Below are 27,923 nucleotides of genomic sequence, written 5' to 3'. Positions count from 1 at the left end.
TAAAAAAAAAAAACATTTGGAGCACTAACAGTGTAAAAGGAGTCGTTTCACAGCAGCTCCTCCCCTGGTCTCACTGTTATCCATCATTCAAATTTAAAACATCCAGAAACATTTTTTTCTCCTTTTTTTTTTTTAGGGTAATGTCATGTCAGTGGTCGCAAATATGATCATAGACAAATTTAACACGTCTTCGCTTTTCTAGGCCGTGTAAAATGTAGAAAAACAAATATCGACTTAAAGTAGCTCATAAGTAAAGATTTTCCTCTCAGACTCTGCACATGAACATAAGTGTTTCATATATACTGTTACGGACCAGATCCACCCATCATCAGCCCATTTCACTGCACAGCTAGACATCTACCTGAAGGTTCGTCATTATTTAAAGACGCGTCATTTTCAGGCGCCCCTCGTTGGATGGAAATAGTCAAAAGGACGATAAGGCATTTCTGGAGCTCTCGCCTGAAGGAAAAACGAGTGTCGTGTATGAAGCAAACAGCTTGTTCACTGGTCGCCAGTAACCCAATGATCAACTCAAAGATCAGGTGGTGCTGCTGGCCAGCTGCAGAAACACATCTGTCTGATCAGCCGTTTCTGCTCCTGTTCACGTTGCGACTCTTATCACTAACAGGTGTGGAGCAGCATCTGCAGCGGAGTCAGTTATTATTGAACACATAGACGGACCGCACTGGTGTTTTCTGTTGGTTTCTAAGCATTTCCATACAGCCGACACATGAAATGTGCTTTGGTAATCCATCAAAGTGATGGAGTGAGTATGGAGAGTGGTTCCAACGCAGATGATAAATGAATGAGATGCGCTTTAAAGAAGGAGAACAGAAAAACCTAGTATCTTACAGTCCAAGAAAAAAAAAAAAAAAAAAAGATAATCGACTACAGATGCAGATTGGATAAGCCTGAAGTCAGACGCGACATAACGACCACGACGCTCACATCCTCCGTGATGAAAACAAAAAGCATAGAGCCACGCACGTGTTGAAGGCAGTGGCCGAGATTAACTCTTAAAGCTTCCCAAACGACACTTTCTGCACATAAATACACCACACGGGGCGGCACTTGGTGGCGTTTGAGACCACTGGGATGTAAACTTTATGTGCATCTTTGGAAGCAAAACTTTAAGGCCTCCTTTCACGTGACTGCAGCCAAACAGCGGACATGGATCTCGCTGGGCAGAACTCCCATGTTTTTTTTTTTTTTTGACAGCTCGACTCCATCTTTAGTTACATAAAAGGTGGGACCACGCGAGACTGAATCTCCCAACCCTCTGACCAATCAGAACAGTGCAGATCATGTTCAGATACATCTGAGGACAGAGGTAGCCCACACAGTTGATATAGTTCACAGCACGTCAGATAATCTCATTCTATCACTAGTTAGTCATCAACTCTTAATATAGACATTCAAGCTTTAAGAACTGTTACATTGGTGTTGGACACTGTCAGATCACTGTGGAGGTAGTGGTAGAAAAAAAAAAAAAAAATGACGGTTACATTGCGTGACAACAGGTTAGAGTAATTCGACGTGGTTGCGAAACTACCACAACACAACGAGGGCAGAAATGGCAACACCACAGGCTCTTCTCCAGCAGCACCAGTTACTTCCTTATTGCTTTTGTTCTTACTTTCTGAGGACAGATTATTCGACGCGAGAGAAATCCCAATCATTAGGACCATGAGGAAGTTATATGTCAAGTTTAGCCACTTTGACAGAAAGTATGTCAGATATTCAAAAAAAAAAAAAAAAAAAAAAAAACACAAATGAAAAAACAATCCCGTGTATATTGCAAACACTGAAAATGTACCCATTTTTAGCTCCTTAAAATAAACAGAACTCCTGATAGAACTCTTATTTCTATGGATGAAATAAACTTCCAGAACAATCGCACACAATTTTACAGAATTACATTCCAACTGTCACCTTCAATGCGACAGAAACCGTTTTGAATGTCTACCATGAAAATTCCCCAGTTGTTTATCTCAGCAATGACTTTCTCTGCGTGCTCTGAAACTCCAGGTTGAATATATTGGGTGTTAATGAAGTATTTTTTGCAATTTAGAGGGTTTTTTTCCTCCACCAATTTTGGAAAAAAGACGTGCCGTTGAAGCAAAAGTGACTTACAGATTCACTTTGCGCCAGAAAGCAATTCAATTTAGAAAAAAAAAATAAAAATAAAATGGATGGCACCACATTAGCAGTGTATCATTAGAAATTCCTGATATTTCATATGTAGCTATATTGTTTCAAACAGCTGGATTTCGAATGTAGCCGCAAATATTTGGCCCTACATTTTTGGCATTCGATTCACTTTGCAACACAATCCGCAGCCAAGGTGTAAAGAGTCTGTTCGTAGCTCTATGACACTTCTCCTGATGAATCACTCAGAAGAATTAGAAGTTCGTCTTCAAATGTGTCGTTTTCTTTTACCAAAAGTCAAAACCCTCAAAGATTTTTCATTTGATATCATACATGAACACAAGCAACCAATCTTCATGTAGGCAAACGTCCGTTTTGGCTTGAAAAGGAACTCAAACGATGAACTGCTATCAGAGCAGGAGCTGTTGAGTCTCCTCTGATTCCATCGATCTTTGAGTCTTTCCACATTTCTTTTTGCAGTAGACATTCACTGGTGCTGCTGGAGATCTCTCACAGCACAAAAAAAAGGTGCAAATATCATCACAGTAAGAGCAACTGCAAATAGCCATCCCTTCAGTGCCAAACAGACAAAAGGGAAGCAGACTTGTGCTGTCTGACTGCAGAGCTGCATTGCTGGTTTCCTACAGTCACTCAGAGTAACTTCAGATTAATCTAATTTCTTTCTGAACTCTAGTCCCGTTCGACCAGGAATCAATCGAATGACATTTCCCTGAAAACATCAGGCGAAATGCTTGAAGAGGATAGAAAAAGAATAAACTCAATATCGCCCGTTCTATATTCAAAAAGATTTTAAGGTGACATTTGGATTGTAGCCTACCGTTCTCCTTTAACAAGCACAAGTTTTCTGCATCTGCAAACCACGCCCGCTCGCAGTCTGCGCAGGTGTCGACATTCCTCGATAAAATACATGGCTTTGCTGCAAATTAGCTGGATTTTTCGGAAGGAATGATGAGCGTTTTCACAGTTATCTCATTGGCTAATGCAGAACATGGTTTGCTCCTAATGACGAGTGCGCAAAAAGGATTCGAAACGTTCCAGTTCGAGTTCAAGTGAAACGAGGAGTGAAACAGAAGCAGGTCTTTTTTTTTGCCCATACCAAACGTACCCATCACTACGTAGAGTGGTCAAGGTGTCGTTTTTTTTTTTGCAGAAGAAGCCACATTCAGACCACGGCCCGAGTGGTTTGCTGGTAAACAGAGCGAAGAGGAGAAGGGGGGCACACATGCAACGCTCGATCATTCAGGGAGAGTGCTAGCAAGAGGGGGGACGAAAGTGGGAGGAAGTGAGTGAGATGGAAAGGCTGGAAAGCAGCGACACAGAGTGAGGAAAGCAAAGGCACAACTGATTGAGTAGAAAATGAAAAAAGAAGAAACTTAAACTCCTTTGTTTCACGAACTCGGGAGCGAGCGCGAGGCTCGTGGCAGCCTGAGCGTCGGTCTGTAGGCTGACTGCTCAGCTCAGGGTGTCTCCCTGCTCCGTGAGCTGCTAAGCCTACTGACACAGTGATGGAGGTCTCTCAGGCAGGCTGGGACGGAGCATGAGTGTGTGTTTGTGTGTGTGTGTGTGTGTGTTAAGAGTGTGTGTTTTGTGCCAGAGTGAAAAGGCAGCAGGGCCGGTCCTCGGTATTGTCCTTTGAAATGTCTCGGAGCCCCAGTGGCCCTCGGCTCTCCTCTGCATCACTGCGTCGTCCTCAGTATCGGTACATGTCATAAGTACTGACCCAGGAAGAGGGGAAGGCCCACGTGGGAAACCTTCGGAGGATTTCCTCCAGCTGAGCAGTCCTCCAATCTTCCCCGAAGAAATAGTGGGAGGATATGGCGACCGAGATCATCCCCTCGGGGCCGGCTGGGTCTGGTTCTTTGGGGGGCTGACAGACGGAGAAAGACAACCATGAATGTTAGCATGGTCTGTTAATATGTGAGAGAAACAGAAGCCCAACAAGCAGCTTCATCATCATGCCGCATGATTTTTTTTTTAGCTCAAACTGAGTAACCTAAGGAGCACCTTTAAGGGTCGTGGAGTTTGTCTTAATCCTAATTAAGACGGAGAAGAAAAAAAAGAAGCTAATCTTCAAACCTGGAGGTTTTCGCGTGACAGCAAAGATATTCATACACAGTTGAAAACTGTTGCGGCAGGGACTAATCTTCAACAGACATCGTTGGCTGAGGCCTTAAGAACTCGCTGAAATCCAGAAATGCCAGTAATGAAAAAAAAAAAGAAAAAAAAAAAGAAGTTCGGCACTGTCTAGACGAGGTCTTTTTCAAGGAGGGAAGCGCTCATTACGGAAAGACTATTCCAGACAGCATTCTGCATGTATATCGAACATTTTAGCAGCTGAAATTCTACATCTGAAAACAATGAGAAATCTTTTGCTTTCCAAAAAAAAAAAGCATCAGCTGATCTCCTCACTTCCCAAATATTCAGTGTTTATATTCAAATTCAAATTCAACATTTGATACAATGTCTGAACTACTCTCCACGAATGCGTCGGTAAGCACAAACGGTTCTGAACGTCCCTGCAGACAGTACCTGAATCTCGAACCAGAAGGTCCACGTCGGGGCGTTAAGGCCGTGGGAATAGAAGACAAAATATTCTCCGCTCAGGTCAAACTGAGGCGTCCCGTCCCCTAAGGACCAGGTGGAGAGGCTGGCCCCTCTGTGAGGCATCAGATATAGAGACATGTGGCTGGGTCCTGCAGGAGACGGCACGGGGACAGAGGAGAGAACTTCTGCTTGAATGCACGCAAATTTGATTCAAATGCATCACTTTTTCACTGTTAATACGTTTTATGACATTAAAGCTCTAACTCGAGCCAATCGGGCCACACTTCCAAAACCGACACAAAGAAGGACTTTTTTTTCTTCTTTTTTTTTAAATAAAAAATAATAATAAAAAAAAATTTAAAAAAAAAATTTAAAAAAAAAAAAAAAAAAATCGGAATTTCATTATATTTACAAAGGCACAAAGAGCAGTCTTTGCCTTCAGAATATATTCCCCGTTTTGCGTTTGCATTTGTTGTTGTTATTGTTTTTGTCCTCATTCACCAAGTTTATGACAAGCCCCGAGCAGGTTTCGATTTTGTTTTCATTACCGGAATATCTGTGCCAGATATTCTCTGTCAGTTTGGTCATATACGGCGCTCCTGACCTTTCGCACTGAACGTCATCTTGAACGTTCCCCAGCTCGTCTCCTCTTTGGACAGCAGGCTGAACTCCAACGGAGAACTCGGAGTCACTTCTGAGGCAGGAAGGTACCAGTTCTTCCTACACGTGCACCAAAATGAAGCGACGGTCGCGTTTAAGGCATAAATGAAAGCAGCCTTTAGATGCCAGTAAGTTGGTTTTTTTTTAGAAAATGGCGAGCTACGAGGCCGCAGTGTTCACCTGCTGAGGAACTTCACAGGCAGGAACCAGGGGTAACCGCAGAAGGGGCGGTCCTCCTGGCAGCGCGTCCGAATGCTGTCGTTGATCTCAGGGATGTGGGGACTGATGTGCTGTATGCCTGTGAAGTCAAAACTGTTTATCCAGAGACCAGAGTCTCGGCTCTCCACCTGGCCCTGGAGATTGTGGAAGGTCCGAGTTGTGTGCTGCAGAGAGAGAGAGAGAGAGAGACAGAGAGAGACAGAGAGAGACAGAGAGAGACAGAGAGAGACAGAGAGAGACAGAGAGATCAGGCCGCTCTCAGCTGCTGTATTCAGTTCATATAATCTCATCTTCCCTAGTTAGCCTTTTCCATTCCCAACAATGGATTATGCGTATCAAGCATTCCGGTTTTAGTATACAATGTTTGTTTTCATATGCATGTAAAGTTTTTTTTCTGATGAAACAACAAAATTGCTAATTTGTCTCCTGCGATCTGCACAACCAGAGCATTAAATCTGATCGAGCACAACTATGTAATCCAACGGCTGTGTTCCAAACCGCATACTACATACTTGCAAACTGCATACTTCCATAATGCATACTCATCGATGAGACAGAATGCAGAGCGTTTACCCACAATGCATTTCGCTCCTGCCCGAGCCGAAATCAGCCGGCCTGAAGTTGATTTCACTTAAGCTTTAAACTCTGTGAACTTCAGCAACTTTTGAAACATTTTCAGGCGAGAAAGTAGTCGTTTAGATCCCCAACGTGTTGAAAATCTGACAAAATACCGGCCGTTTACAATTTTGTTCCGATGAATTCGGCGCTACTAAAGCTAGCCGCAGTGAGCAACGCACTTCCGGTTATTTTCACAAAATAAAATACCCGTTGCCATTAGCCGCTTTCGGACTGTAGGAACCTTTGGCAGTTCTAATAACCTTTAAATCCGCGGGGCCGTTTTCTCCCGTGTTCGGACATACAGGAACTCGGGGCTATCGCCCTCAGTTCCTATAACTATTTAGCTCCTTCTCCGAGGTCGGGTCTTTTAATGGTTCTATAGAACGCATCTGACGGAGGTGTGTGGTAGCTACGCCCCTTGTCATGCTGCCACGGCTGAAATGTTTCCTCATACGACATAGACACAACCGGCGCGTGTTTAATAAGTTAAAATTACACTTGTCTCCTTTGTCTGCGGCGCTCTGCTCTCCTTTCTTCCTTCATGAAATGAAAAAGTATCTCCTGACTCTCTCTGTGTGCTCTTCCAGCCTCGATGTTAGACGCCTGATGTGATCGTCCATGATTAATATCACCATCATGCAGACCATGAACACGGTGGCCTCCCCGCTCTCCATATTAGCTTCTTGGTGGTGTTTTTTCTTCTCCAATTACTTTTACCGGGTTCTGTTTTGTTGTTGAATGAGGCGCTAAACGGCTAACGTAACACGTCGCTGACGCAGACGGCTGCGCGCGGCGCATCAGTCCCTATCAGGTCCCGACTCATGTGCGAATGCAGACTGAAACAGAAGGACAGTTATCAGAACAAAATTCGAGTAGGACAGTTCTGATAACTGCGTTCTTAGAACGGCTCTGTCCGAAAGCGGCTTTTTATCATAGGGAAAGCCATTACGATACAATCGGTGCTTTTGTTTTGAAAACAGGAAGTGAAACTACCCTTGTTGTAGCTAGCTTGAAACTGCCGTTTTGAGAGGAAATGACGATCGGCGACGTCACATTACGTTGCATCTTGGTTAGTTTGAGTAGGAGTAGTAACCTCACGATGCATACCCAACATGTCGGCGAATCTAGTATGCATCCGGGAACTTCTTGCTTACTCAAACTCGCATACTAACTCACAAAGTTAGTATGAGTAGTAGGAGAAGTATGCGGTTTCGAACGCAACCAATGTCTTCCTAACGGATCTCTCTCACTTAGGAAACAAGGATGTAGTAAATATTTACCTTCATCCAGTCACTAGAGAAACATCGGTGTACTCCTTAAATACAGTATGCGAACACATTTCTCTGTTGATTTTGACGTGTTTTGCGTGCTGTGAATTTGAACCTGCAGGAAGACCCTCTTTGGCCGCGGGCTGTCTGGATCGCCCGAATAAGGAAAGAAGAGGTTGCCGGACACCAACAGGAACAGGATGAGGAAGACCGAGCACAAACCAGCCAAGATCCACTTCGTGCTCCTCACCAAGTAGATGAAATGCAGCTGAGACAGAAAAAAGTACAGCAGGTCTGAAAAGTAGCACATTTTTAAGTACTCCCCAATTCATGCACATAAAAAAAAAAAAAAAAGAAAAAAGATTTTTTCCTGAAGGTGCTACATAATGTGGGAAGACTCACAAAAAAAGAGGAGAGGAAGATGGTTGCCAGGGTGACTAATGTGGCCATTACCACCTCGGGGGGTATCTCCGTTCCACTGCGGCCCATGATGGGTGTGAAAATCTCAAACACCACCCAGATGAGAAACATGAAGTGGACATAAGGCAACGCCAGGCCCAACAGGTACAGCACACAGTATTTCAGCGACGCCCCTGGAGAAAAAGTGCTTGTCAGGAATATTGAAACTACATCCCCAGAACTCCGTGGTTTTCTCTAAATCTTTGGAACCTCCCCTGAATTTGAGGTCAAAGAGTGGGTTTCAGAAGCCATTCATCAATCTGGGAGGCACTTTGTTTTAAGCATAGCGAAGCCTTCAGTCACATGGACAGCCGGAGTAAACGACGCGTCGCAGTTTTTCTCTCTGTGGACAGACAAAAGACGATGCCGAGCGTTTACCTCTGTGTTTAAATTCGTTTGCCAGCAGCAGTCTGGTGACCAGGGGGAAAGCCACCATCAACATGGGCACGTAGGCTGAACACAGGTTCTGCTGGGTCAGCCACACCAGACTGCAGCACCACAGCAGCAGGCTCACGTCAAAATACAGATCGCCCAGCTCCACCAGCCGCACACCCTGTGGAGAAAAGACAACTGCTCAACATACAATTAATACATTCTTATTACAATGAGCCTAACCAGAAGGAAAAAAACATCTTTTACTTTTAACAAGATAACTGGAAATGATTGACCAACAACGCTGCTGCGTCCACTCCTGCAAATAAACTGCAAATAAGTCTGTTGCGGAAAAAAGGTAAAAGAAAAAAAAAAAAAAAAAGAGTTTTAATGAGATTTTCTAACTAAAGCCAGTGTTTTATACTGAACCTGGAACTACAAACTAAACAGAAGCACAGAATCCATTAGAAGGGCCAGGAAAGTGATCAGAATTTCAAATCCTCACTGGCTGAGCAAATAGTTTTAGCATTTATGTTACCGAATCATTTCTGTGGGTTCTACTGGACATGACGCACAGATTTGTTTGCAACATCAGCACAAATATACAGTGTGCGCTTTAAATAGAGTTCATTTCACTGAAGAAACATGTGATCTGTAACAGAGCTGGTCTGTGTTCTCTTTGGAAAACGTTAGCGAGAAGCTCGAGTTCATTCTGTTATATGCAGCTATAAAAGTAAAACTCAATTTCCTTTGGTGGTTTCTCCAGCACTCCCTTTAAAACAGGCCTTGATTTAAGGAAGAGATATTTGACAGCCGTATTCGATAGCTGAACAGCCACAAGACACTGCCTCCTGCACTGAATACAGTGAGAGAAGTCAACTGGCAAGCAGCGGCAAAAAAAAAAAAAAAAAACATTTGCTGAATGAGCGCAGACATGTGACAGAATGATGACTGCCTGTCTTATACCGCTACAGTTTTGTAATCAATACACAGTGGGGTAAGGGGAACCGTCTGCAATTCTGCCCTCTACTCTAGTTTTAAATGTGAGTTCTATGAGACTTGGAGAAATAATGACCCCTCTTTACTTAAAAAAAACAACAAAAAAAAAAAAAACAACAACAAGCCAATTATATGAGACTGACTGAACGGAACTATACCCACATCGTTGCCATCCAGCTATATTCTTGACTTCAGCACAGGCTATTTCAACAAAATCTTGAAAAAGCTACGTTTAATGTTGCTTCTGCAGAGGTTTCTCTTCAAGGGACGTGCCTGGATTTTCAAACAAGTTTACAGTACCCTCACAACCGTCATGTTTACTGCTACGCTGCGTGTGAAAAGGAAGCCCTCCCTCAAAAAAAAATTGATAAAAACTCACTCACCCCGTAGTACAAGTTCTTGGCTAGTGTGTGGATAAGGATCATCTTTCCTGTGGCTGCAGCCCCATACAGGCAGATGGAGGCATAGAAGTGCGTGTACCAAAACATGGACTGACCCAACAGAGTGACAAGAAGGGCGACAATCAGCACCGACAGCAGAGTGACGAACCAGCTCAGCACCGCTACGCCTGTGGCGCATGCCAGGTCACGAACATAACGCCCACCTAGGAAGGACAGACATTTTTAAATCAGCTTCGTCTACAGTCAGCAAAAATCTGAGCCCGCAACCTGAAACTGGGCCTTCTGTTAGAATGTTCAAGAAAAAACACAAAGCTCCTGAAGGGGAAGACACAGACCGAGAGCAGGAAATGAAATGACATACCACAGGAAGTGGAGACCCACCTCTGTTGCCGGGCAGAGACGCCTTCTTGGCTAGATAGACAAAGGTGGCTGTGGCGACCATATAGTTGAGGATGGTACCTACACGAGACGGATAAGCCACCACAACGACCCCTAGCAGGTCAAAAAACACCATGTTGCCATGACGATACTCTGAGGAATCGGCCAGCTCCTCGGACATTACCAGGTGCTTGAGAACGGCCAGGATGTTGTCACCTTGAAACGGTATACGAGAACAGAATTTAGCCACATGAAAGTACAGTATTACATCGTCAATACAGACAAACTCTAACTAGGAAGTCACTAGGAGGCAATTGCAGATTATGGTTTCCAACCTCTTAATCAGAGGAAGTAAATGGTTTAAATGACTTAATGTGAAAACGGTAACTCCCCATCATGTGACAAAAAAAAAAAAAAGATCATCCTTTCCAGAGTTGACACATCTCATGCAGGACAGAGTTTGCTGTTAACTAAGTGCCAAGCATCTGACCAGCAGGACACAACAAAGAGGAAGTGCCCCTTCACATTCCTTCATTGCCTCCCAAACAATGCAGCAATAAAACCACGGGCAGATGAACAACACAAGACACACGGCCGTCTGCGTCATCGTCACAGTAAATCAAAAGCGGCTCCTCAAATCCTTTCATTTCCAGGTTCAATTCAATGCTAAATTATTAGTAATGACGGACAGTTCTGACGGGATGACTGAATGACTATCCAGGATGCGACTCAAACTTGATCCAACAAACACATACCAGACTGTTACTCTCAAACACAGGCACCAATACACAGACTGGTACACAAGAAACCCAATAACCACCTCACTCTCCTAGAAATACAGCAATCCTGTAGAACACACAGCCATACCTTCATACTCACACACTAGATTTATTCCATGACAAGATATGCAAGAGAGAGACAATGAGACTCTTTCTCACACTCATTCCTCATATTCGACTGGTCTCCCATAACAGTTTATTTACAAAACCGTCTCCAGTCACACTGTTAAATACAAATGAGAAATTTGGTTACATGAGGAACCATTGAGAGGTGGCCGTTTGTCACTGCAGCTGAGGTTTCTGTTATCTGTGCTGTCTCGATGTCTGCCCAGTTAACAGCACACACACACACACACACACACACAGTCGAGATAAAGCTCCATTGTTCTCCCGCTCGGTAGGCTCACTGTGGACACAGAGTGTAAACAACTGAGTGTACAACAGCTACTTGTTCATGTGCAGTTCCCTGCTTGCGATTTATCCACAGCCTCCCCGTCTGAATCTTACAAAACCACTGGAATGCAATTAAACTGCCATCCTCGTGCGCGCGGAGAGACTTTTTAAAATGTATCTTCTTGATGGAAAAGCGATCTAGACTGATGTTTTTTCCCCAAAAGTGAATGAACACTTGAGCATTCGTAGCCTTGCCCTGCAGCACTGCGAGGCACATTTTTAAGGAGAGGTCAACAACAAAGGAAAATCTGCTGTGTTCATCACAAGCTTAAAAAAAAACAACAGAGCTGCTGGTGTATCACCTTCCGTACTGTGTCCTACTCTCCAGCTTAAAAATGCTGTTCTGTCTCCTTCTTCAAAGACTAAAAATAAACTCTACCTCCAACTGAAATCTCACATTCTGCCTCTAATAATTCATGCCTTTCACAGAGAGCTGCTGTGCACAGAGGAAGAGGACGGAGATGTCCGGTAGCTGCTGAAGGAGAGGAAAGATGCAAACAGTCTCGGGTCTTTAGTGCTGACTGACTGCATTCTCTGCCAAGTAAAGCCAAAAAAAATAAAACGGAAACAAATAAATTCAGCAGCACAATGTAAATGAGAACAACACTCTGTTGCTGCGTGAGCTAATGCTTTTCTAAGTTCTCTGGGTGATAATGAGGTCAGGAGACTGCTGACTCATCTGAGAATGGAGATAAAAACACAAATGTACGCTTTTATTACCCTGACAGACGGCTCAACAAAACAAACAGCCTGAAACTGCTTTGTCACTTTGGAACAGGTTGAAGCATAAAGTACTGTAACATTTTAGAGTGGATCCATGTGGTGTTAGTGTGTACCAGCTCTCTGGATAGAGTCCGTCAGGATCCTGTTTGCAGTGTCATACTTGGTGTGGTAGATGAAACCGTTTTCAATGAAAGCCAGATCAATGCCTGTGAACGCAACACGGAGATACCCAAAATACAGTTAGCACATAAAACAGAAACAAGGCCATTTTTTTTTTTTTTTTTTTTTTTAACCTTTAAGAACATCATCTTATTTTGTCATTCATATACCACCGTCCGATGATTTGTGGTCTTACCTGGGATGTTACCAAAGTCCCTATATATGCGGAAGTCTGTGTCAGAGGGAATGATGCCACTCTGAAATACCTCCTGACCCACCACGGAGGCAAAGGGGTGTTTGGCTGCGTGAACGTAGGCCTGGACCAGCCACGGGTTCTCTGGACCTTTAAGAGAGAAAGAGAGCAAAGCGTGGGAGATATTTTAGATCCCAGACAGTGATCCAAGGTCCGTTGTTTTGTCATGAGGACGAATCGTCGCTTAAACAATCTTCCACCATCGGGTTTGTATATTCCAGTCCTCTGCCGCCTTTACCACCTTCACCACATGCTTCGTGATTATGGGGAAAGACATCAAAGTCGTTGAGATCGCCATAATGTAACATAATAATTCATTAAATTTAAAAAGAAATCATATGTTCTGGTCCTGTAATAAACTATATAATTTTTGGACTACGATATTTCGTAGTCCGTTATCTGAAGCTTTTAAAAGAGATATCCAACCCAGTGCTGAAATGGCTATATTTGGAGTCCCAGGGGAGGGTATACCAATGACAAATAAAATTTAAAATGTGCTTGCTTTTTCAACTCTCCTTGCCGGGAGAAGAATCCTACTTGAGTGGAAATCAGCACATCCACCCAAAGCCTCCTCCTGGTTGAAAGACCTGACTCTATTCCTTAAGTTAGAAAAGATAAAAATATTGCCTTAGAGGATCGACCTAAAAATTCCATGAAACTTGGGCCCCACTTTTATCTTATTTTGAGAAGCTTGAAGCCCTCCCACATGATTGAAAAGTAAACGGGAATGAAGACTCAGAGACCTCAGAAGACCTGTGTAGTGACAATTAAAGAAAGCAAATAGCCTCCTGGTACTGTCCTGAATATCCACTTTTTCTTTATTTTATTATTTTTAATTTTTATTTTGTATCATTATTGTCTTTTTTATTATTTTAATCTTGTATATTTTCATGTCTGTAACTTTTTTTCTAGTGTAACACTTGCGGTGTACCTTTCACTTACTATGTTTATTTTTATTATTCGGCTTTTTTTTGTAAAAGAAAAGAAAGGGAAAGAAAATAAGAAAAATGTGTATGTTGAATAACTTTTGATCAATGCTCATTCTCTCAAATAGAAAAAGTTAATAAAAAAAAATTCTAAAAAGAAATGACTAAAAAGTCTAAAACAAACCTCTGTTGTACCTCGTCAGACACCTGTCAGGTTTTATTTGGTTTGACTTTTTTTTATCATTTTGGTTTGATCGTTTCTAAATGCGGCACAGACTGGTGGGATCATACCAATCGTCTTCTTTGTATAATCACGATAGAGTTTAAGCTTTGATGTAAAAAATCGTTTGTGGCAAGTAATTGTGTTGGGATTAAATGGTATTGCAGGTAAACACCACAAAAATGACATGTGATTTTCAGATCTCCAACTCTACTTGCAGCGGGGGGAAAAATGCACTAATCTGTTTATCTGTGATAAAAGTTAATACAAAAGGCACTAATCTGTTTATCTGTGATAAAAGTTAATACAAAATGCACTAATCTGTTTATCTGTGATAAAAGTTAATACAAAATGCACTAATCTGTTTATCTGTGATAAAAGTTAATACAAAATGCACTAATCTGTTTATCTGTGATAAAACGTTAATACAAGGCTGCATGCACACAATCTGAAAAAAAAAAAAAAAAAAAAAAAAACAAACTGGAGCAGACTCTAAAACATGGACGGTACTGTACCTGTCTGGAAAACGACTTCCTTGCCCCCAACACCTGCGGCCTCCAAGTTAATGAAAGCTCGCACCTGCTTAGCCCAGGGATGCTGGGTAATGAAACCGTGACTGGCCTGGCAAGAAAATGAGAAAACGGAGTCAAGAAGACAAATGGGGAACAGCGCGGAGGATGTGCAGCTTTAATCAAATTTCACCTGCAGTATATTTTCCTCAGCGCCATTAAACAGGAAGATGACACCATGGCGAAGCGGAGTGGACAGGTTGGCCAGAGAATGGAGGACTTCCAGCATTACCGCGCAACTCACAGCGTCGTCACTGGCACCTAAAACGAGGAGACCAGTGCATGTGTGCCAGGAATACTAATAATGTGCTCCTAGTTAATGTTCACACTTGTGGCAGGCAAAGAGAAACTCTCTTCAACTTGGTGTACACATACAGAGACACGCAACTTTTCATCCATGTCATCTAAACCAGTTGAGCGGCAGCGAGATAAAAAAAAAAAAAAAATGAAAATGAACACAGATGGTAGCGCTGATACCCCCTGAAGCACGGCAGGACAAAGTCCCCAAACACACAGTGAGAGTAGGCGCAGTGTGGAAGCATGTGAAGAATGCGAGAAGCTGGTTAAAAACTTGGCTCCCACTGCTCGTGTAGTTGTGAGAGCATAAAAGAAACGAGACAAAAGCGAGAAGAAAGGGAAAAGAGCATTAGAACAGGCCATGTGATACAGAGAGCGAGAGATCAGGCTGGAGGTAAAGAGCACTAACTCTGAGAAAAAATGCAAAGGGAGGGGGAAAAAAAATTACCAAAGGATTAGACGCATCATGTGCTCTGGCCTTCAACAGTGACTGCATTTTTTATTTATTTATTTTTTAAAAAGGGGGGGGTGGAAGGGTCACAGTCTGCCTGGGCACTATTCGTGCTCTTGTCCCTGCCACTTATGTCAGCAACGTATTAATCCTTGTTCCAAAGACGCACTGAGAGTCCAGAAAATGTCTTCCAGAGAATTAGCCCGAGACATTCACAGTAAACGTGCATGGTGGTCTTAAACGAGATTAAAAGTTGAAACTTCTGTTTAGTGTGCCGAACCATCCTTAAAGTTCAGAGACATACATTCAGCGCACGGAGACAAAAAATACGTGCACGACAATGCTCATCCCGGGGAATCAAAGGCCTGTCTGTGTATTCTCCTGGTCCACGCCTCTTACATCAATTTTCTTTCACCAGTGAAACCGCAAGATAACAATGTGTGATCTGGAAAAACTTCAGAGCAGGCTCAAGGAAGTGGAGTAAAACACCGAACCTTTCCTGTATTGTAACACTTCCACTTCTGTGCAGACTAGATGTAGTGAATCAAAACTGGCATTCAAGTTTTCCTGACAGGGCAGCCATCCACATGACAATACAACCCAACTTTAAAGACAAAAACCATCAGAGGACTTGTTTGTTAGAAAGATGAAGCCTGCAACGTGCACTCAATTGTAAGGGATTGTTCCTTCTCTTATTCATCCAAGTCTCCACCAACTTTGATTAAACTAAAGTTGGCAGTTTGGGTGCAATCTTGCTATCAAGCAGCCAAGAGAGAAGAGAGAAAAAAAAACCAAAAGCAAACAGGGTGATTGATCGGAAGGAACTTGCAAACAAACCGGCCTTGACCGAGGAACACACAAAGCAAACAAACCACATGATATTCCAATCTGACCCCGTCGGTAACAAATACAAGCATTTCAATTGCCCTATTATCTAACATCTGTTTAGCAGTTCATGTTCATGACCTTCTCACTCAATGTGCGTCCAACAGCAATGCTTCTTAGAAATATTTCATACCCAGACAAGGGAAATGGGCTCTTAAGTTGACAAATACCAGAATTTTTCTTTCAGAGAATTTAAGAAAAAACAAACAAACAACTCCCGTCCTTACTTTGGTGAGGGGGTAAAAAAAATAAGTCAGCGTTTATTTTTCTTGAACAGTCTTGTTTATGTCGGAAAATCCGACAGCATAAACCGGTCCAACATGTCTGTGTGGAACCAGCCACTGGCCCTCAGGCGTTTTATACATAAACAAATAAAAAAAATGTAAAATGTTTAGCGACTTTCAGTGCCTCAGAATTCACATGGATAAGAAGGTAAATCTCTTCAAAAAGGGAAGCGAATGCCTCTGTACCTGGACTATTGGCCACCGTGTCAAAGTGGCAGTTGGCGAGCATCAGGTGCTGGCTGCCACTCTTGGGCTCCAGCCTGACGGCGATGTTAGTGACACGGTCATAAAAGCTGGTGAATCCTCCGAGAAAGTCAATGGAGAACGAGCCCGTTGGACGCTGCACGTCCACTGTGAGCTGATGAGGGCCGGCTGCCGTCTTGACTCGGATGCTCTCTATCTGCTCCATCAAGTAACCCACTGTCAGGACCTCGTTCTCCTGGCTGCCCACTGGCCGAGGGCCAACGCTGGTGATCTGCTCCAGGTGCCGTCTTGATAGTGAGGTGAGGAAAGATCGAAGGAGGAACAAAAGAGAAAAAAATCATTTTTTTAAATTTAAAAATAAAAAGAGTGCTGTGGATGTGTTAAATTGTAAAACTAAGCCCGCTTGTTTAATCACATTAAAGCGCATATGATGAACATTTGGACAGCCGTTTTGGAAAACACACACCAAGTCAGCTTACTGATTAACGCAGACACATGCTGTGTTTGTGTGTTTATGACAGAAGCCACCAGGAGGAAGTCTTTTTCATTTGGTTGACAAAACGTTTTAAAGTTCACAAAGCATTCGTGCAAACCCCTATCTATCAGTAATGTAAACACAGGGACATGTTCAACAATGGTCCTACAAGAGGCAGGGCTTGAATTTAAATGCATCTCTGCGAATGCCGACTTACAGCCTGCCCTGATACTATCAGATTAAAATGAGCCATATTTCTATCTGACTCTGACCTCATCTCGCCTGCACTGAACAAACCCCTTTACATAAGCAGACCAGGAAGCAGAGCTAAAAAAATTTTTTTAAAAACCGGATGCTTTTACTTCTTTATGTTTGAAATGAAAATAAATTAATTAAAAAAAAAAAAAAAAAAACAGCTGCAAATGGCGTTTGGTCCATCTCTTTCAGAACTATCCACAATAACTCCACCCCTGAACCAGCCAAAACGCTTCAGTGGCAACTGATGTGGACACTCCCCTTCATATGAACTTTTAACAAATATCTGTCATCAGAACATCACATCTCCCGTTTTTCTCAGGTTGCAGCAGACGACACGACAGTTGTCTGGACCGCTGCTTTCACTCTCATCCCTTTAAGGGACCGCTTCGTGCTTATAATTCAGATCTGGATTTGCGGCCACGATTGGTACCAAAGAAGCTCAGAGCCCTAATCAGTTCGCACGCTGCACTCATTTATGGAGCAAGCGGCCAAATGATGGCAAATCCTGCTGCCAAGCACTTTTTAAGAGCTCAATCCCGGCTCTGCTGACCCAAGATTCACTGCCATAATCCCTGCATCCCTCCTCCTCCTCAGGGACTGAAAAACTGCACTGAGGCAGACAGTCTTTAATCTGAAAATGTTGCAGCTACTTCAAATGGTTGGTTGTTTTGTTTTTTTCTAAAGTCATGCAGGCTGCATTGATTACTAATAAATCTGTCCACCATTGGCTTTTATTTTGTTCAAATGAACGCCAAGCGAAGTGTCAATACTGAAGGAGCAGGGCAGTTTATAATAATTCCCGTCATTATTCATCAATCTGGAGAGCAACTTTTTTTTTTTTTTAATGACAAATTGATTAGTGGAGAATACAACAGTTGAGTCCTCAGTCTGGGTGTCTTTAAATCTCCTGTTTCCTTCCAATAAAGCTGAAACAACCACAACAAACTCAAATTAAAACCATGCAAAGCAGGAAATGATTTGAATAGAAATGTGACGGCTGCATATTTGGATTTTACTATTTCAGTTGAATGAAATCACTTAAATGTTGCATTAAACAGTTTAATAAACATGCCACTTTTTTTTTTTTATATATAAATAGTTTTAGTGGTTCTTTTAGATTTTAATGCTTTTCAATACATTTCCTGGGTAGGTTTTCCAATGCGTCTTGTAAGACGCTCAGATTTATCATTTCATATGAAAGGTCTCGTACAAATAAACTTGATGTGGATGAGTAAGCTTGTTTATGTATGCCTGGGGCAGTTTTGACAGGATTAGTGCAGAAGGCACCGGTCTAAAGGTTGCCGCACCTATCTTCTTCTGAGTTTAAAGCGGTCTACAAACCTGTTTCCCATCCCACTGCAGCTTACTTTGGAGGTACAGGTGGAGGTGAACCGGAAGAAAGACCCGGCAGCAGTTTCTAAGCACAACTATTGCCAATCCACAGGGAGGGTTAGCTTTGCTGATTTGACATAGTAACCACAACAGGGATTAAAGTAAGCCCGAAACTCACCTGGCCCTCTCTGCGTTAAACTCCCCGGTGGGCTTTCCAACAACAAGCTGCTGCAAAGACAAATGAACGAGTCCCCACAGCACGAAAATAAACACAGAGACCAGAGAAGCGGCGAGCCCTTCCCGCAGTGAGTACAGGCTCACTTCGGGCTTTCTCTTCGGGTCACCGCTGTAGCCGTTATCCCCGCACCGGTCGTAAGCTCCGTCGTGGTCTTGGGCAGCATAAAGTTGAGACCCCAAGGGTTTTATTCTCCGGACAGTAGTGTCGCTCTCCATTTTTGAGCGAATGGCACATCAGCGGGCTGCAAGCGCTCTCGGCTGTGGCTTTTTCTCTGGACGGCCGACGGAAAGCACTGAGGGACAAACTTGGGTGAGAGGGCGGGCGGAAAGCGCTTGAAAACACACGCGCACAATATTACAAATGAGATGTTTAGGAAGCAAATTCAAAAGAGACTTTTAAAGGAGTTCAACAGTTTCTCTCCACTGTCAGCAAAATTTATTTTCAATGGGGCATGAAGAGGGAAGGATAAAATCTGATTTTAAAGAAAGGGCATGAGTGCAACAGATTTGTCTGTTAAACTGTCTCATTGTATTGTCACGTACTAGTTGAATTAAACAAAATCATGACAGTCTATATGTGTAGATATCTATAGATTTTATTTTATAGATATTTAATCCTTATGTGTAAGAAATTTTAAAAAAGTGTTTCAGCCCTTGTCAACTGAAAGGTAATGGAGGACTAGAATAGTAACAATAGTGGAGGTTTTTTTTTAAATGGTGTCACGCTAGCAAATGTTCCTGAAATGTTTTGTCTTTTACTCTGGTTTATTGGGGTTTAAACATTTAGTTTTAGCAATCTAATGTCAAACATTTCAAGGACAAAGTTTTGAGGAAGTACAGATTAGGGCTGTTATAAAAATATATATATATATATACACCTCACTGAGTGCCATCAAATCCATTGTTAAATGGAATGGGTCAACAATAGACCCACCAAGACAGGATGTATCACCAAAACTCACATATCAGGCAACAAGGTCATTAAGCACATGTACCGCCAAAGGTAACCCTGAGAGAGCTGTGCTGCTCCACAGCAGAGATCGGAGTATCTGTCCAAGGTTCAAGGTAATCTTTATTGTCCCCTTAGGGGCAATTTAGTATGCACCAACAGCAGTAAACTGCCATTTCACATGTATAAATCCATATACTATAGACACCACAAAGCTGGGTTAAAAAAAAAGAAAGAACATTTGGAGTTCTCCATCTGGAAAACTCCCCAAACATGTGGAAGAAGAAACTCAACTAAAACTAAACCTTTTAACCCATCATGGAAGACACTGCGCGCGTCAGTTCCAACCATTTTATCATTTCAAGAACACCATGCCTACAATAAAGCATGGTGGTGACATCATCATGCTGTGGGGTTGTTGTTTTTTTATGTGGTGGGGCCTGGGAAATTGCTCAGAATTGAATTGATGATGGATGGTGCTAAATACAAGCAAATTATCGAAGAAAACCTGTTTCAGGCTTCCAGAGAATTGAGACTAGGGCAGAGGTTCCGCTTTAAGAATAAAAATATCCCCGAAAATCTGAAAATCTGTGGTATGACTTAAAGATTACTATACACCAGCAGAGCCCATCCAGCTTGAGGGAGTTGAAGCAGTTCTGCATTAAGGAATGGGCAAAAATCCCAGTAGCTAGATATGTCAAACTCACAGATTTACACCCTAGGAGACTTGCAGCTGTGATCGCTGTAAACGATGTCTTTTAAAAAGTATGCATACACGTTTTTGATTCACTTGTTTGTACACTGTATCCTGCAGAAGTAAGTACTTCTGCAGGATACAGTGTGTGTTTCCACTCACCCAGGTTCGCATCACTAGATTAGCTTGGGTTCACATGAAATGTGATGAAAACGAGACATCCTGTTTTTCACATTTAGTTGGATTAGATCACAGATTATTCAAAGGTATTTCAATTTTTTTTTTTTTTTTTTTTTTGAGAAGTCATATAAAAATGACTTCTCAAAAGTCATTTTTGCAGATGAGGCATCCATTACCTCACACAGCTGTGATGGAGGCACAACAGCGGGAGACGGTCTGGATACACCCGTCAGGGGATCCAGAACTACGCCACCTGCAGCCATTGTGGGTGGGTGCTGCCGTCACTGGTCGAGACTCCAATGAATGCGCTTGGGTCTATTTTGCAGCGTCCACATCACAGGACTCATCAAGACTCCACCCACTCATTGGACATGAGAAAACAGATGTAAACGGTGACAGAGGACTTGAAACTCTGTCCCCTTATTGTCTCTGCCATGCTCTTTGCATTTTTAACATGTGTACTGTGGACACCACCCACCACCAGGCCTAACATGTGGTACTATCTTCTTGGAGTCAAATGCCTCACCTTGTCTCCTCCAAACCTCTACTCATTGTCGCTCAAACCATGTTTTGAGCGGGACCATCTCTCTTGAACAGTAGCCCCTCATTCCACAGTGAAATAAAACTCAACACTGTTGCGACGTCTCTGTGGCTCCTTAGCATTCAATACAATTTCCAGGAAATTTGTGCGTAAATTTTTGATACACTGTTGGTTTCAGACAACAATAAATAAAAGTTCTGAATCCTTGCTTATAATGGACTATTGGTGTCATTCTCCAGGGCGTGATATAATTTACAGTGCTATCAGATTATGCTGTGTTTTGATGGCAAGAATTGTTATTTCATTCTGTCATTAAAAAACAAAAACAAAACACTGGTTTGCATTAAAAAAAAATAATTCAAAGATTCAAAGTGGAGCAAAATGAAGAGCTGAACCTGTTGGTCAGATGTTTCCTTTTAACATCTCATGCGAGAAGCCCTACATTTTAGAGTCAAAAAAAGAAATTGTGCATGTGACGTCTAGCTTTGTCGATTAGTAAGTAATCATCTTTACAAATTAAGTAGAAAAGAAAAAAAACAAAGAAAACATTTATTACTATTTCACACCAGCAATGGACAGTTAGGTCATGGATAGCTAAGGAGTAATCGTGTTACTTTGTTTCCATCTAGTGGACATAATGAATAATTCAAACATCTTCATCACTTTTAACTGTTGTAATAATAGCCATTACTTACCATCCCCTATAAATTCATTTTCTTAATTAATCATATTATATGTATATATAATTATATTTAATTAAAATGATTACTTCATTTAGACCTATCAACAGAAATACGAGGTCCATAAACTGCTTTGAGCACGGTCAAGATTTCAGTGCTTTGAGTAGAGCTTTGTAGCTTTGAGCTGGCAAAGAATTAAATGAAAAAGTGTTTCTAAATTTTAGATTATAGATACAATCTCTTCATCTTCCAGATGTTAAGGTGTAGTTTCCACAAATCTATGATGACATAGATAGAAAACATATTCAGGTAGTACATAATAGTACAGATTTTAGTCAAGACTTTGATGGCTCTCATAAATTCGGTGAAATGATGGAACTGCCTTATATAAAAATGAGCAACAAAATCTGCAATGTTACGATAAAACTGATTCCTAACTTAAACTGTATTTAAGGTCAGCTTTTGACAAGTTGTTCTCTCAAAGACACTTTTCCATTAGTCGGCCCAAGTAAATACAACGGAAGCTAACACAGGCTAAGCTAACCAGTTTCCTTACTCTTCTCTAAAAGGCTAAACGGGAGCAACCATAGCCAACACTCAGTTTGGTTTGACGTAGAACGTCATATTCTTGTGTAATCATTCCTGCTTTGAAATAGGTCAGAACCCATAAGAAGAAATTGTTACGGTTATCATATTTACTAGCATGTTGTGCCAACGTTTCATGGAACGTTTTAGCAAAGTTAGCATTAGCTGGTCAGGTGTAGCCATAACTAAATTTCCTCTGTCAATATAAAGGCCTGTTTTTATTTGCTGGGGGTAGAGGGATTTGCATTTAATTTCCAAGTAACAAAAGTTTGTTGTTTTGTTTTGACATACTACGTATGAGATGTGTGTGAAGTGAGAAATTACGTTTGTATTTAGTCAATTTAATTTCTAAAGGACCTATTCTGCACTACCTTGTACCTAAACAATAAACATATCTCAATGAATATGAGTCTTTGAAGAAATGATTCTGTTAATACAGAATAACTACCGTGAGTAAAATTGTGGATTGAGTAAAGGATTTTAACTGTGTGGTCTTCTGAACATATTTACTGTTGGCAAATAAAATACACAAGCGAGTCCATTTATGCTACTTGTAACATTTGTGACAGTATATGTTTAGATGTGTGGACAATGGCTACAGCAAAAGTCATGGAGTTGTTTTTATTTTTGCATTTTTTATGGTAAATGATTCTGTTTTATGAATCAATAAAACACGCAGGTGCAAAAAAAAAAAATATTCTGCAAATTTTCTACATGTTCTTTATATAAATATATATGTAAAAATGCATAAAAAGAAATATAATGTTATAATCCAATCTACAAATTCAGGTTAGACAAATGCAACAATGTGTTTCAAATCAGTTATGGCAGATTTTCTGAAATGTTCAATGTGATCCTACACGAAACGCACAATTATTGAATAGCAACGAGTGAATAGCAATGAATTTCGCCCTTATTTTTAAGTAAATAAATAAAACTAAGGAAACAGTATTGTGTCATTATGTGTAGCTTTACTTCCTCTTTTTTTTTTCTTCTCCCCAGCTTTAGCAGCTCCCAGCGTTCTGACCGATCATTACCCTGCCAAGATAGCAGAGAGAAGTCAGACAGTCGTGTCTCTTTCCGAGGCCGGATGGTAAAATCCAACCTCCAGCGGATACTAAACAGTCATTGCTTTGCTCGCGAGAAAGAAGGAAAACAGCAGCCCCTTACTACCATGGCGAATTTAAATAATGGTATCTGTGACATGATTGGGAAGTAAGTAAAGGACGAAAAGTACTTCGCCTAGCTACGTGCTAACCGTGTCGTGGGGGAGGGGTGGCTTAGCTAATATAGCTAGCGAGCTCGGAAAAGCGGAAGTAAATGGCATTTAATTGTATTTGGTGTAAACTTCCTTCAATGTCGCCAATAGCCTACGTGTGCTTCATTTTTGAGTTGTGATCTTAACCTTGTAGCAAAATGCTGTCATTTTCGTAAACTGAACATTTATTTTTTCGGCACGATGGTCAACTTGAGCAGCGTTAGCTGCAGACGACGAACTTATGTTACGTCACTAGTTATCTTCGCTAGCAAGCCAACCAGTTAGCGACAATAAGCTAATTAATTTGAGGAAGTGTCGTCCGTAATGTTTACTCAGTTAGACTTTAAAGGCGGTGAACTGTCAAAAGGGGAAGTCCAATTGAATTGCGTGGATTTAAAAAAGAAATATATATATATATATATATATATATAGTGTGGCTAATTGTCAAATCGACTTAGTCAGCAGCTGCGTTAAACGATGTAACGTCAAACATTTGATGTACGTTCAGAAATTTCGCCAGACCGGCTGTTCGTGTACATATATAGTGCTAACTAAACTTAAGTAAATATGTTGGAAGAAATATCAGCTAGGTTATCCATTTTTAACTCTCCTGACCTCGTTATCTATCAACGCAATCTGTTCTTATTACGCAATTTACAGTTCACAGGAGCGGGACGATATCACTGCGCTCAGGGGCGGATGTTGTGGTGAATGTTTTTATATTAAAGAAAAACAAGTCTGCTTAATGCTCCTTCTTCCAGGATAAGATTCAATTGTTTTTAATATAATTTCTTATTATAAATACGTGCTTATGTAAATAGCTAGTTTGGCGTTGCTTTGTAGACCAAAATTCATCAAAAGTATTGATTTAATGGCCATCTCCTAGACATTTGTACATTAGTATTTTTTATTTTTTTAACGCTACATTTAATTCATCAGATAATCAATTGGAAACTTGTTTGCTAATAATGGTTTACAAATCACTTGAATTTAATCATTTTATCTTCATGTGATGGTTTACCAAAGATCTTATGAGAGGTCTCACAAACACAGACATTTTTGCAATCAGTTGATTGTTAGAAAAAAAAATTTCAGCAGGAAGTGGCCAAAATTCTGTAATTATTGGCAAGCCTCCTAAATGTAAGGCTTTGTGGACTTTTTCTTTTTGTTTTTTTAATCTTCATTATTTCTAAACCAAATCTCCTCAGGCTATGGATAAAATGTTTGTTTACAGACCGAATAAACTAGCATTCAATGGTTGAAACCAAAGCTTTCACCATCATGTTCAGCTTGTATTTATCTTCTGAGATCAACCCTATACTTCTTAAAGAAAAATAGTGAGTCTTATTTCGTGGCTGTATGCCGGCCAGTCATAATACATCATGGACTACAAATAACAGGCATGATTTTGTCTCATGTTGATTTATTCTTCTAGATTTTTAGGCTGTAACCTCGTTTTGACTGTACCATGAACGCACATGTCTGAAAGTTAAATAAGAACTTTTTTTTTTTGTAAATTCGTAGCCATATGGTAGCAATTAGTACTTTGCTGTGTTAACAACTTGACTCTTTAACAACTTCGAAGATGGTTTCAAAGAAAAAAAATGGGAGTTTGTACTTTACGCAGCAGATACTTGTGGTTGTTACCTCCAACGGCATTGTGCTGTGCTGGTGCACCGTTCTATTCAACAACTACTAACAACTGTAAAGAAAGTACGATCGTTTTAAACAAACCTCATCGTTGCTTGTAAGAGCGTTCGGGCTCTTGTTGTCACTTCGATGTTTGGAGCAAATAAAAACTCGAGCATTTATCGGCTTGTCTTCTCCTTGCTCTCCTCTCCAGCCTGTCCCTGCACTGTAGTAGTACCCGCGGCCCGGGGCCTCTGTGGTGCTCCTGATGTCCCTCTCCCACCCCTGAAGATCCCAGGTGGGCGAGGGAATGGCACACGGGATCACGCTCCTTCAGCTCGGCCGCTGTACACAGTAAGTTGACTAAATTTTGTTCTCAGATGTGCTATAACCGTGCGTAAAATTGAGGGTATGTTGTTTTTTGAGGGAGAAGTGCCTCGGGAATAGTCGCTCATCCTCGTTCTAACAATTAGCTGCTGGGCATCAGAGTAGGTTTACAAAGCAGAGCTGCTGAGTGCATGCCTGGGTTCTGGCTCGATTAGACTATCTATGTTTAGCAGTAACTGATCATTTGTCATGTCAGAATCCTCTTTATGTCTGTATTTTCTTTTGACCACATTTCAATCCAAGTCGAGGATAAAATAAGCATTATGTATACAATGTAAATACATTTGCATTACATCACCTGCTGCCGTGTTCACGTGCATTATATTCGTCCCTATTTTAGGACCGAAAGTTGACTGTAACAGAAGAGCCGGCAGGTAATGGGCGTCCTGGGATACTCCACTTCCAAAGTCGTCCCACAGTTACCAAGACAATACAGTGGGATGCTGTGCTAAGCAGCGGCGCGCTCTATGTGGAGATACCTCTGGATCCTCTTCCTGAAGGCAGCAAGGAGAGGTGAGACCAGATTAGCAAAAGATAAATAAAGTGAGACTAGATGAGAGGAAATGTCCGTGAGATGATCGTCAAGTTCAGGCTCCACAGTTTTACATAATTCCACCTGGATTCCTTGGTGAATCTAATTTGGCCTGCAGCAACAAAGCAGATCTTTACTTTATGAAAGACGCACACAGGTTCGTAGCAAAAGAGCAAAGAAAATCCTTAATGTAACAAATTTGAAACTCAGCTGTTTGCAGAGTCCAGTCACCTACACATTTATCTGTGCACCATTTTAGCCCAGTACAGCACGACACGTTGGGAACCCCAACCTTAACAAACATGTCACTTGTGTTTCTCCATCGTGGCACCTTTAGTTGCAGCCTCATTCCATCATTAAATATGTAACACTGAGTTTCCGCATACTGCTCCTTCTGTAGCACTGCCACAAATGGGCAGTGTATATGGGGCGGGGGGGTCCTTGGGGCTAAGCTGAAGACACAGCCAGACCCTCAGTTATGTTTTTGCCTCTTTGCTACAGGGTTTTCCATTTTCTGACTGTGTATTCCTCGTGTTCTCCCTCTAGTTTTGCCGCTCTCCTGGAGTATGCTGAAGAACATCTGAAAGTCGTTAGCGTGTTTGTCTGCTTTTACAAGAACAGAGATGATCGCGGTACGTGCCAACAGCCTCGTTTTCCCAGCAAAATTCCCAGCTCCTTCATCCTTTCTTGAAGTTATTTTTTCTCGGCTGTGCTGCAGATTCTGTGAAACTGAACGAATCATCTCTGCCTTTCTCTCTCTCACACAGCTAAACTGGTGCGTACCTTCAGTTTCCTGGGCTTTGAGATTGTGAAACCGGGCCATGCCCTCGTCCCACCTCGACCCGACGTTTTCTTCATGGCCTACAATTTCGACAGGGACTCATCAGACGATGAGTAGCCCTCTTGACAACTTCTCCGCTCACTGCTATATTTTTCTTCTCGCCATTGTATTTTTTCCCCTTTCCCCTGCCCTTACACAGTTGCAGCTTGTGACATACACAGCTGTTCGTGTTAAACCCCGGCCTGTAGTTCTATATGCAAGTACTCACCTATACTTCTTGTGTTCAAGGGAATATATAAGCTGCGTATCTCTTGTTTCCAGCATCTATATTTGTGTGTCTTTATTAAAACTGTTGTCATTGAAGATTAATTGGTGTTGTCTCCTAAAAGAAAAAAGTTCTTTTGTACTTTAAATCATCTGCAGTTGTTTTAGCTTGTGAAGTTCTGCTATAATTTCCAGTTGTCAAGTCTGTTTTATTTCTTGTCATGACAAAGTTGGGGTGGAGGATTTTTCATTTCTTCAATGTACAACAAACAGGTTTGCACTCGGGTACTCCAGCGTTTGTTTTTGATTGGCTAACTTCGAACTTAAATATTTTTCCATTTTTATTTTGGAACTAAATCATTGGGACCAGTTTAGTTTTGTGGCACCGATGCCCTCGTATTCGTAAAAGGGTTTTTGAAACTTTATTTTTGAGCAACAGCCCCAATAATTGGTACTTCCTAGGTGGATAGTGAGTTTAAAGAGTTTAGACTAGAATTGGAACGAAAAGAAGAATGCTATTGCATGTGTCTGCCATAGGCTGTTCAGTTAAAAGTTAAAGATCGGAGTGTCATGGTACGAAGCGGAGGGAAAGTGAATAATCCAAAGTGCTTTCGTCTCTTTCTGCCACTTTCCTTTGACAGTATTGTGGAATTTCTTTGTTTCGGAGGTTGGAAAAAAAAAAAAAAAAAAAAAAAATGCTGTGATATTTGGATTTGTTTTTGTTATTTTTGGGATTAGCATTCCTCTTAACATTGTTTTCATGTTAGTATTTGATATGTTGTTCACCTGCATAGTCGTACCTGTCGTGCTTCTGTGATTAATAAAACAACAAAAACAATTCCATTCCTTTT

The 27,923-nt window shown here is 41.5% G+C and overlaps 2 protein-coding genes across 2 annotated transcripts; one reads left to right on the top strand and one right to left on the bottom strand.

Moving 5' to 3' along the window:
* Positions 1 to 11: 11 nt before the first annotated feature.
* Positions 12 to 18,868, bottom strand: ermp1 (endoplasmic reticulum metallopeptidase 1). The gene is made up of 15 exons (XM_075455981.1): positions 18,534 to 18,868; positions 16,273 to 16,577; positions 14,303 to 14,430; positions 14,116 to 14,221; positions 12,398 to 12,544; positions 12,156 to 12,248; positions 10,091 to 10,303; positions 9,692 to 9,912; positions 8,316 to 8,490; positions 7,881 to 8,071; positions 7,594 to 7,746; positions 5,554 to 5,756; positions 5,318 to 5,433; positions 4,699 to 4,862; positions 12 to 4,036 (listed from the first exon to the last, which is right to left on the bottom strand). The coding sequence occupies exons 1-15, from the start codon at positions 18,806 to 18,808 to the stop codon at positions 3,860 to 3,862; spliced, it is 2,667 nt and encodes an 888-aa protein (XP_075312096.1). The 5' UTR covers positions 18,809 to 18,868; the 3' UTR covers positions 12 to 3,859.
* A 4,366-nt stretch (positions 18,869 to 23,234) lies between these two features.
* On the top strand, positions 23,235 to 27,910 carry oaz1b (ornithine decarboxylase antizyme 1b). Its single transcript, XM_075455905.1, is given in 6 exon segments — positions 23,235 to 23,436; positions 25,323 to 25,374; positions 25,376 to 25,462; positions 25,836 to 26,008; positions 26,574 to 26,659; positions 26,795 to 27,910. Coding segments are annotated over 6 exon segments (654 nt in total). The 5' UTR covers positions 23,235 to 23,311; the 3' UTR covers positions 26,926 to 27,910.
* Positions 27,911 to 27,923: the final 13 nt, after the last annotated feature.

The sequence above is a fragment of the Odontesthes bonariensis genome, chromosome 22 (genome assembly GCF_027942865.1).
Source record: "Odontesthes bonariensis isolate fOdoBon6 chromosome 22, fOdoBon6.hap1, whole genome shotgun sequence".
NCBI lineage: Eukaryota > Metazoa > Chordata > Actinopteri > Atheriniformes > Atherinopsidae > Odontesthes > Odontesthes bonariensis.
The sequence above is the reverse complement of the archived record's forward strand: the minus strand, read 5'-3'. Positions and strand labels throughout refer to the sequence as shown.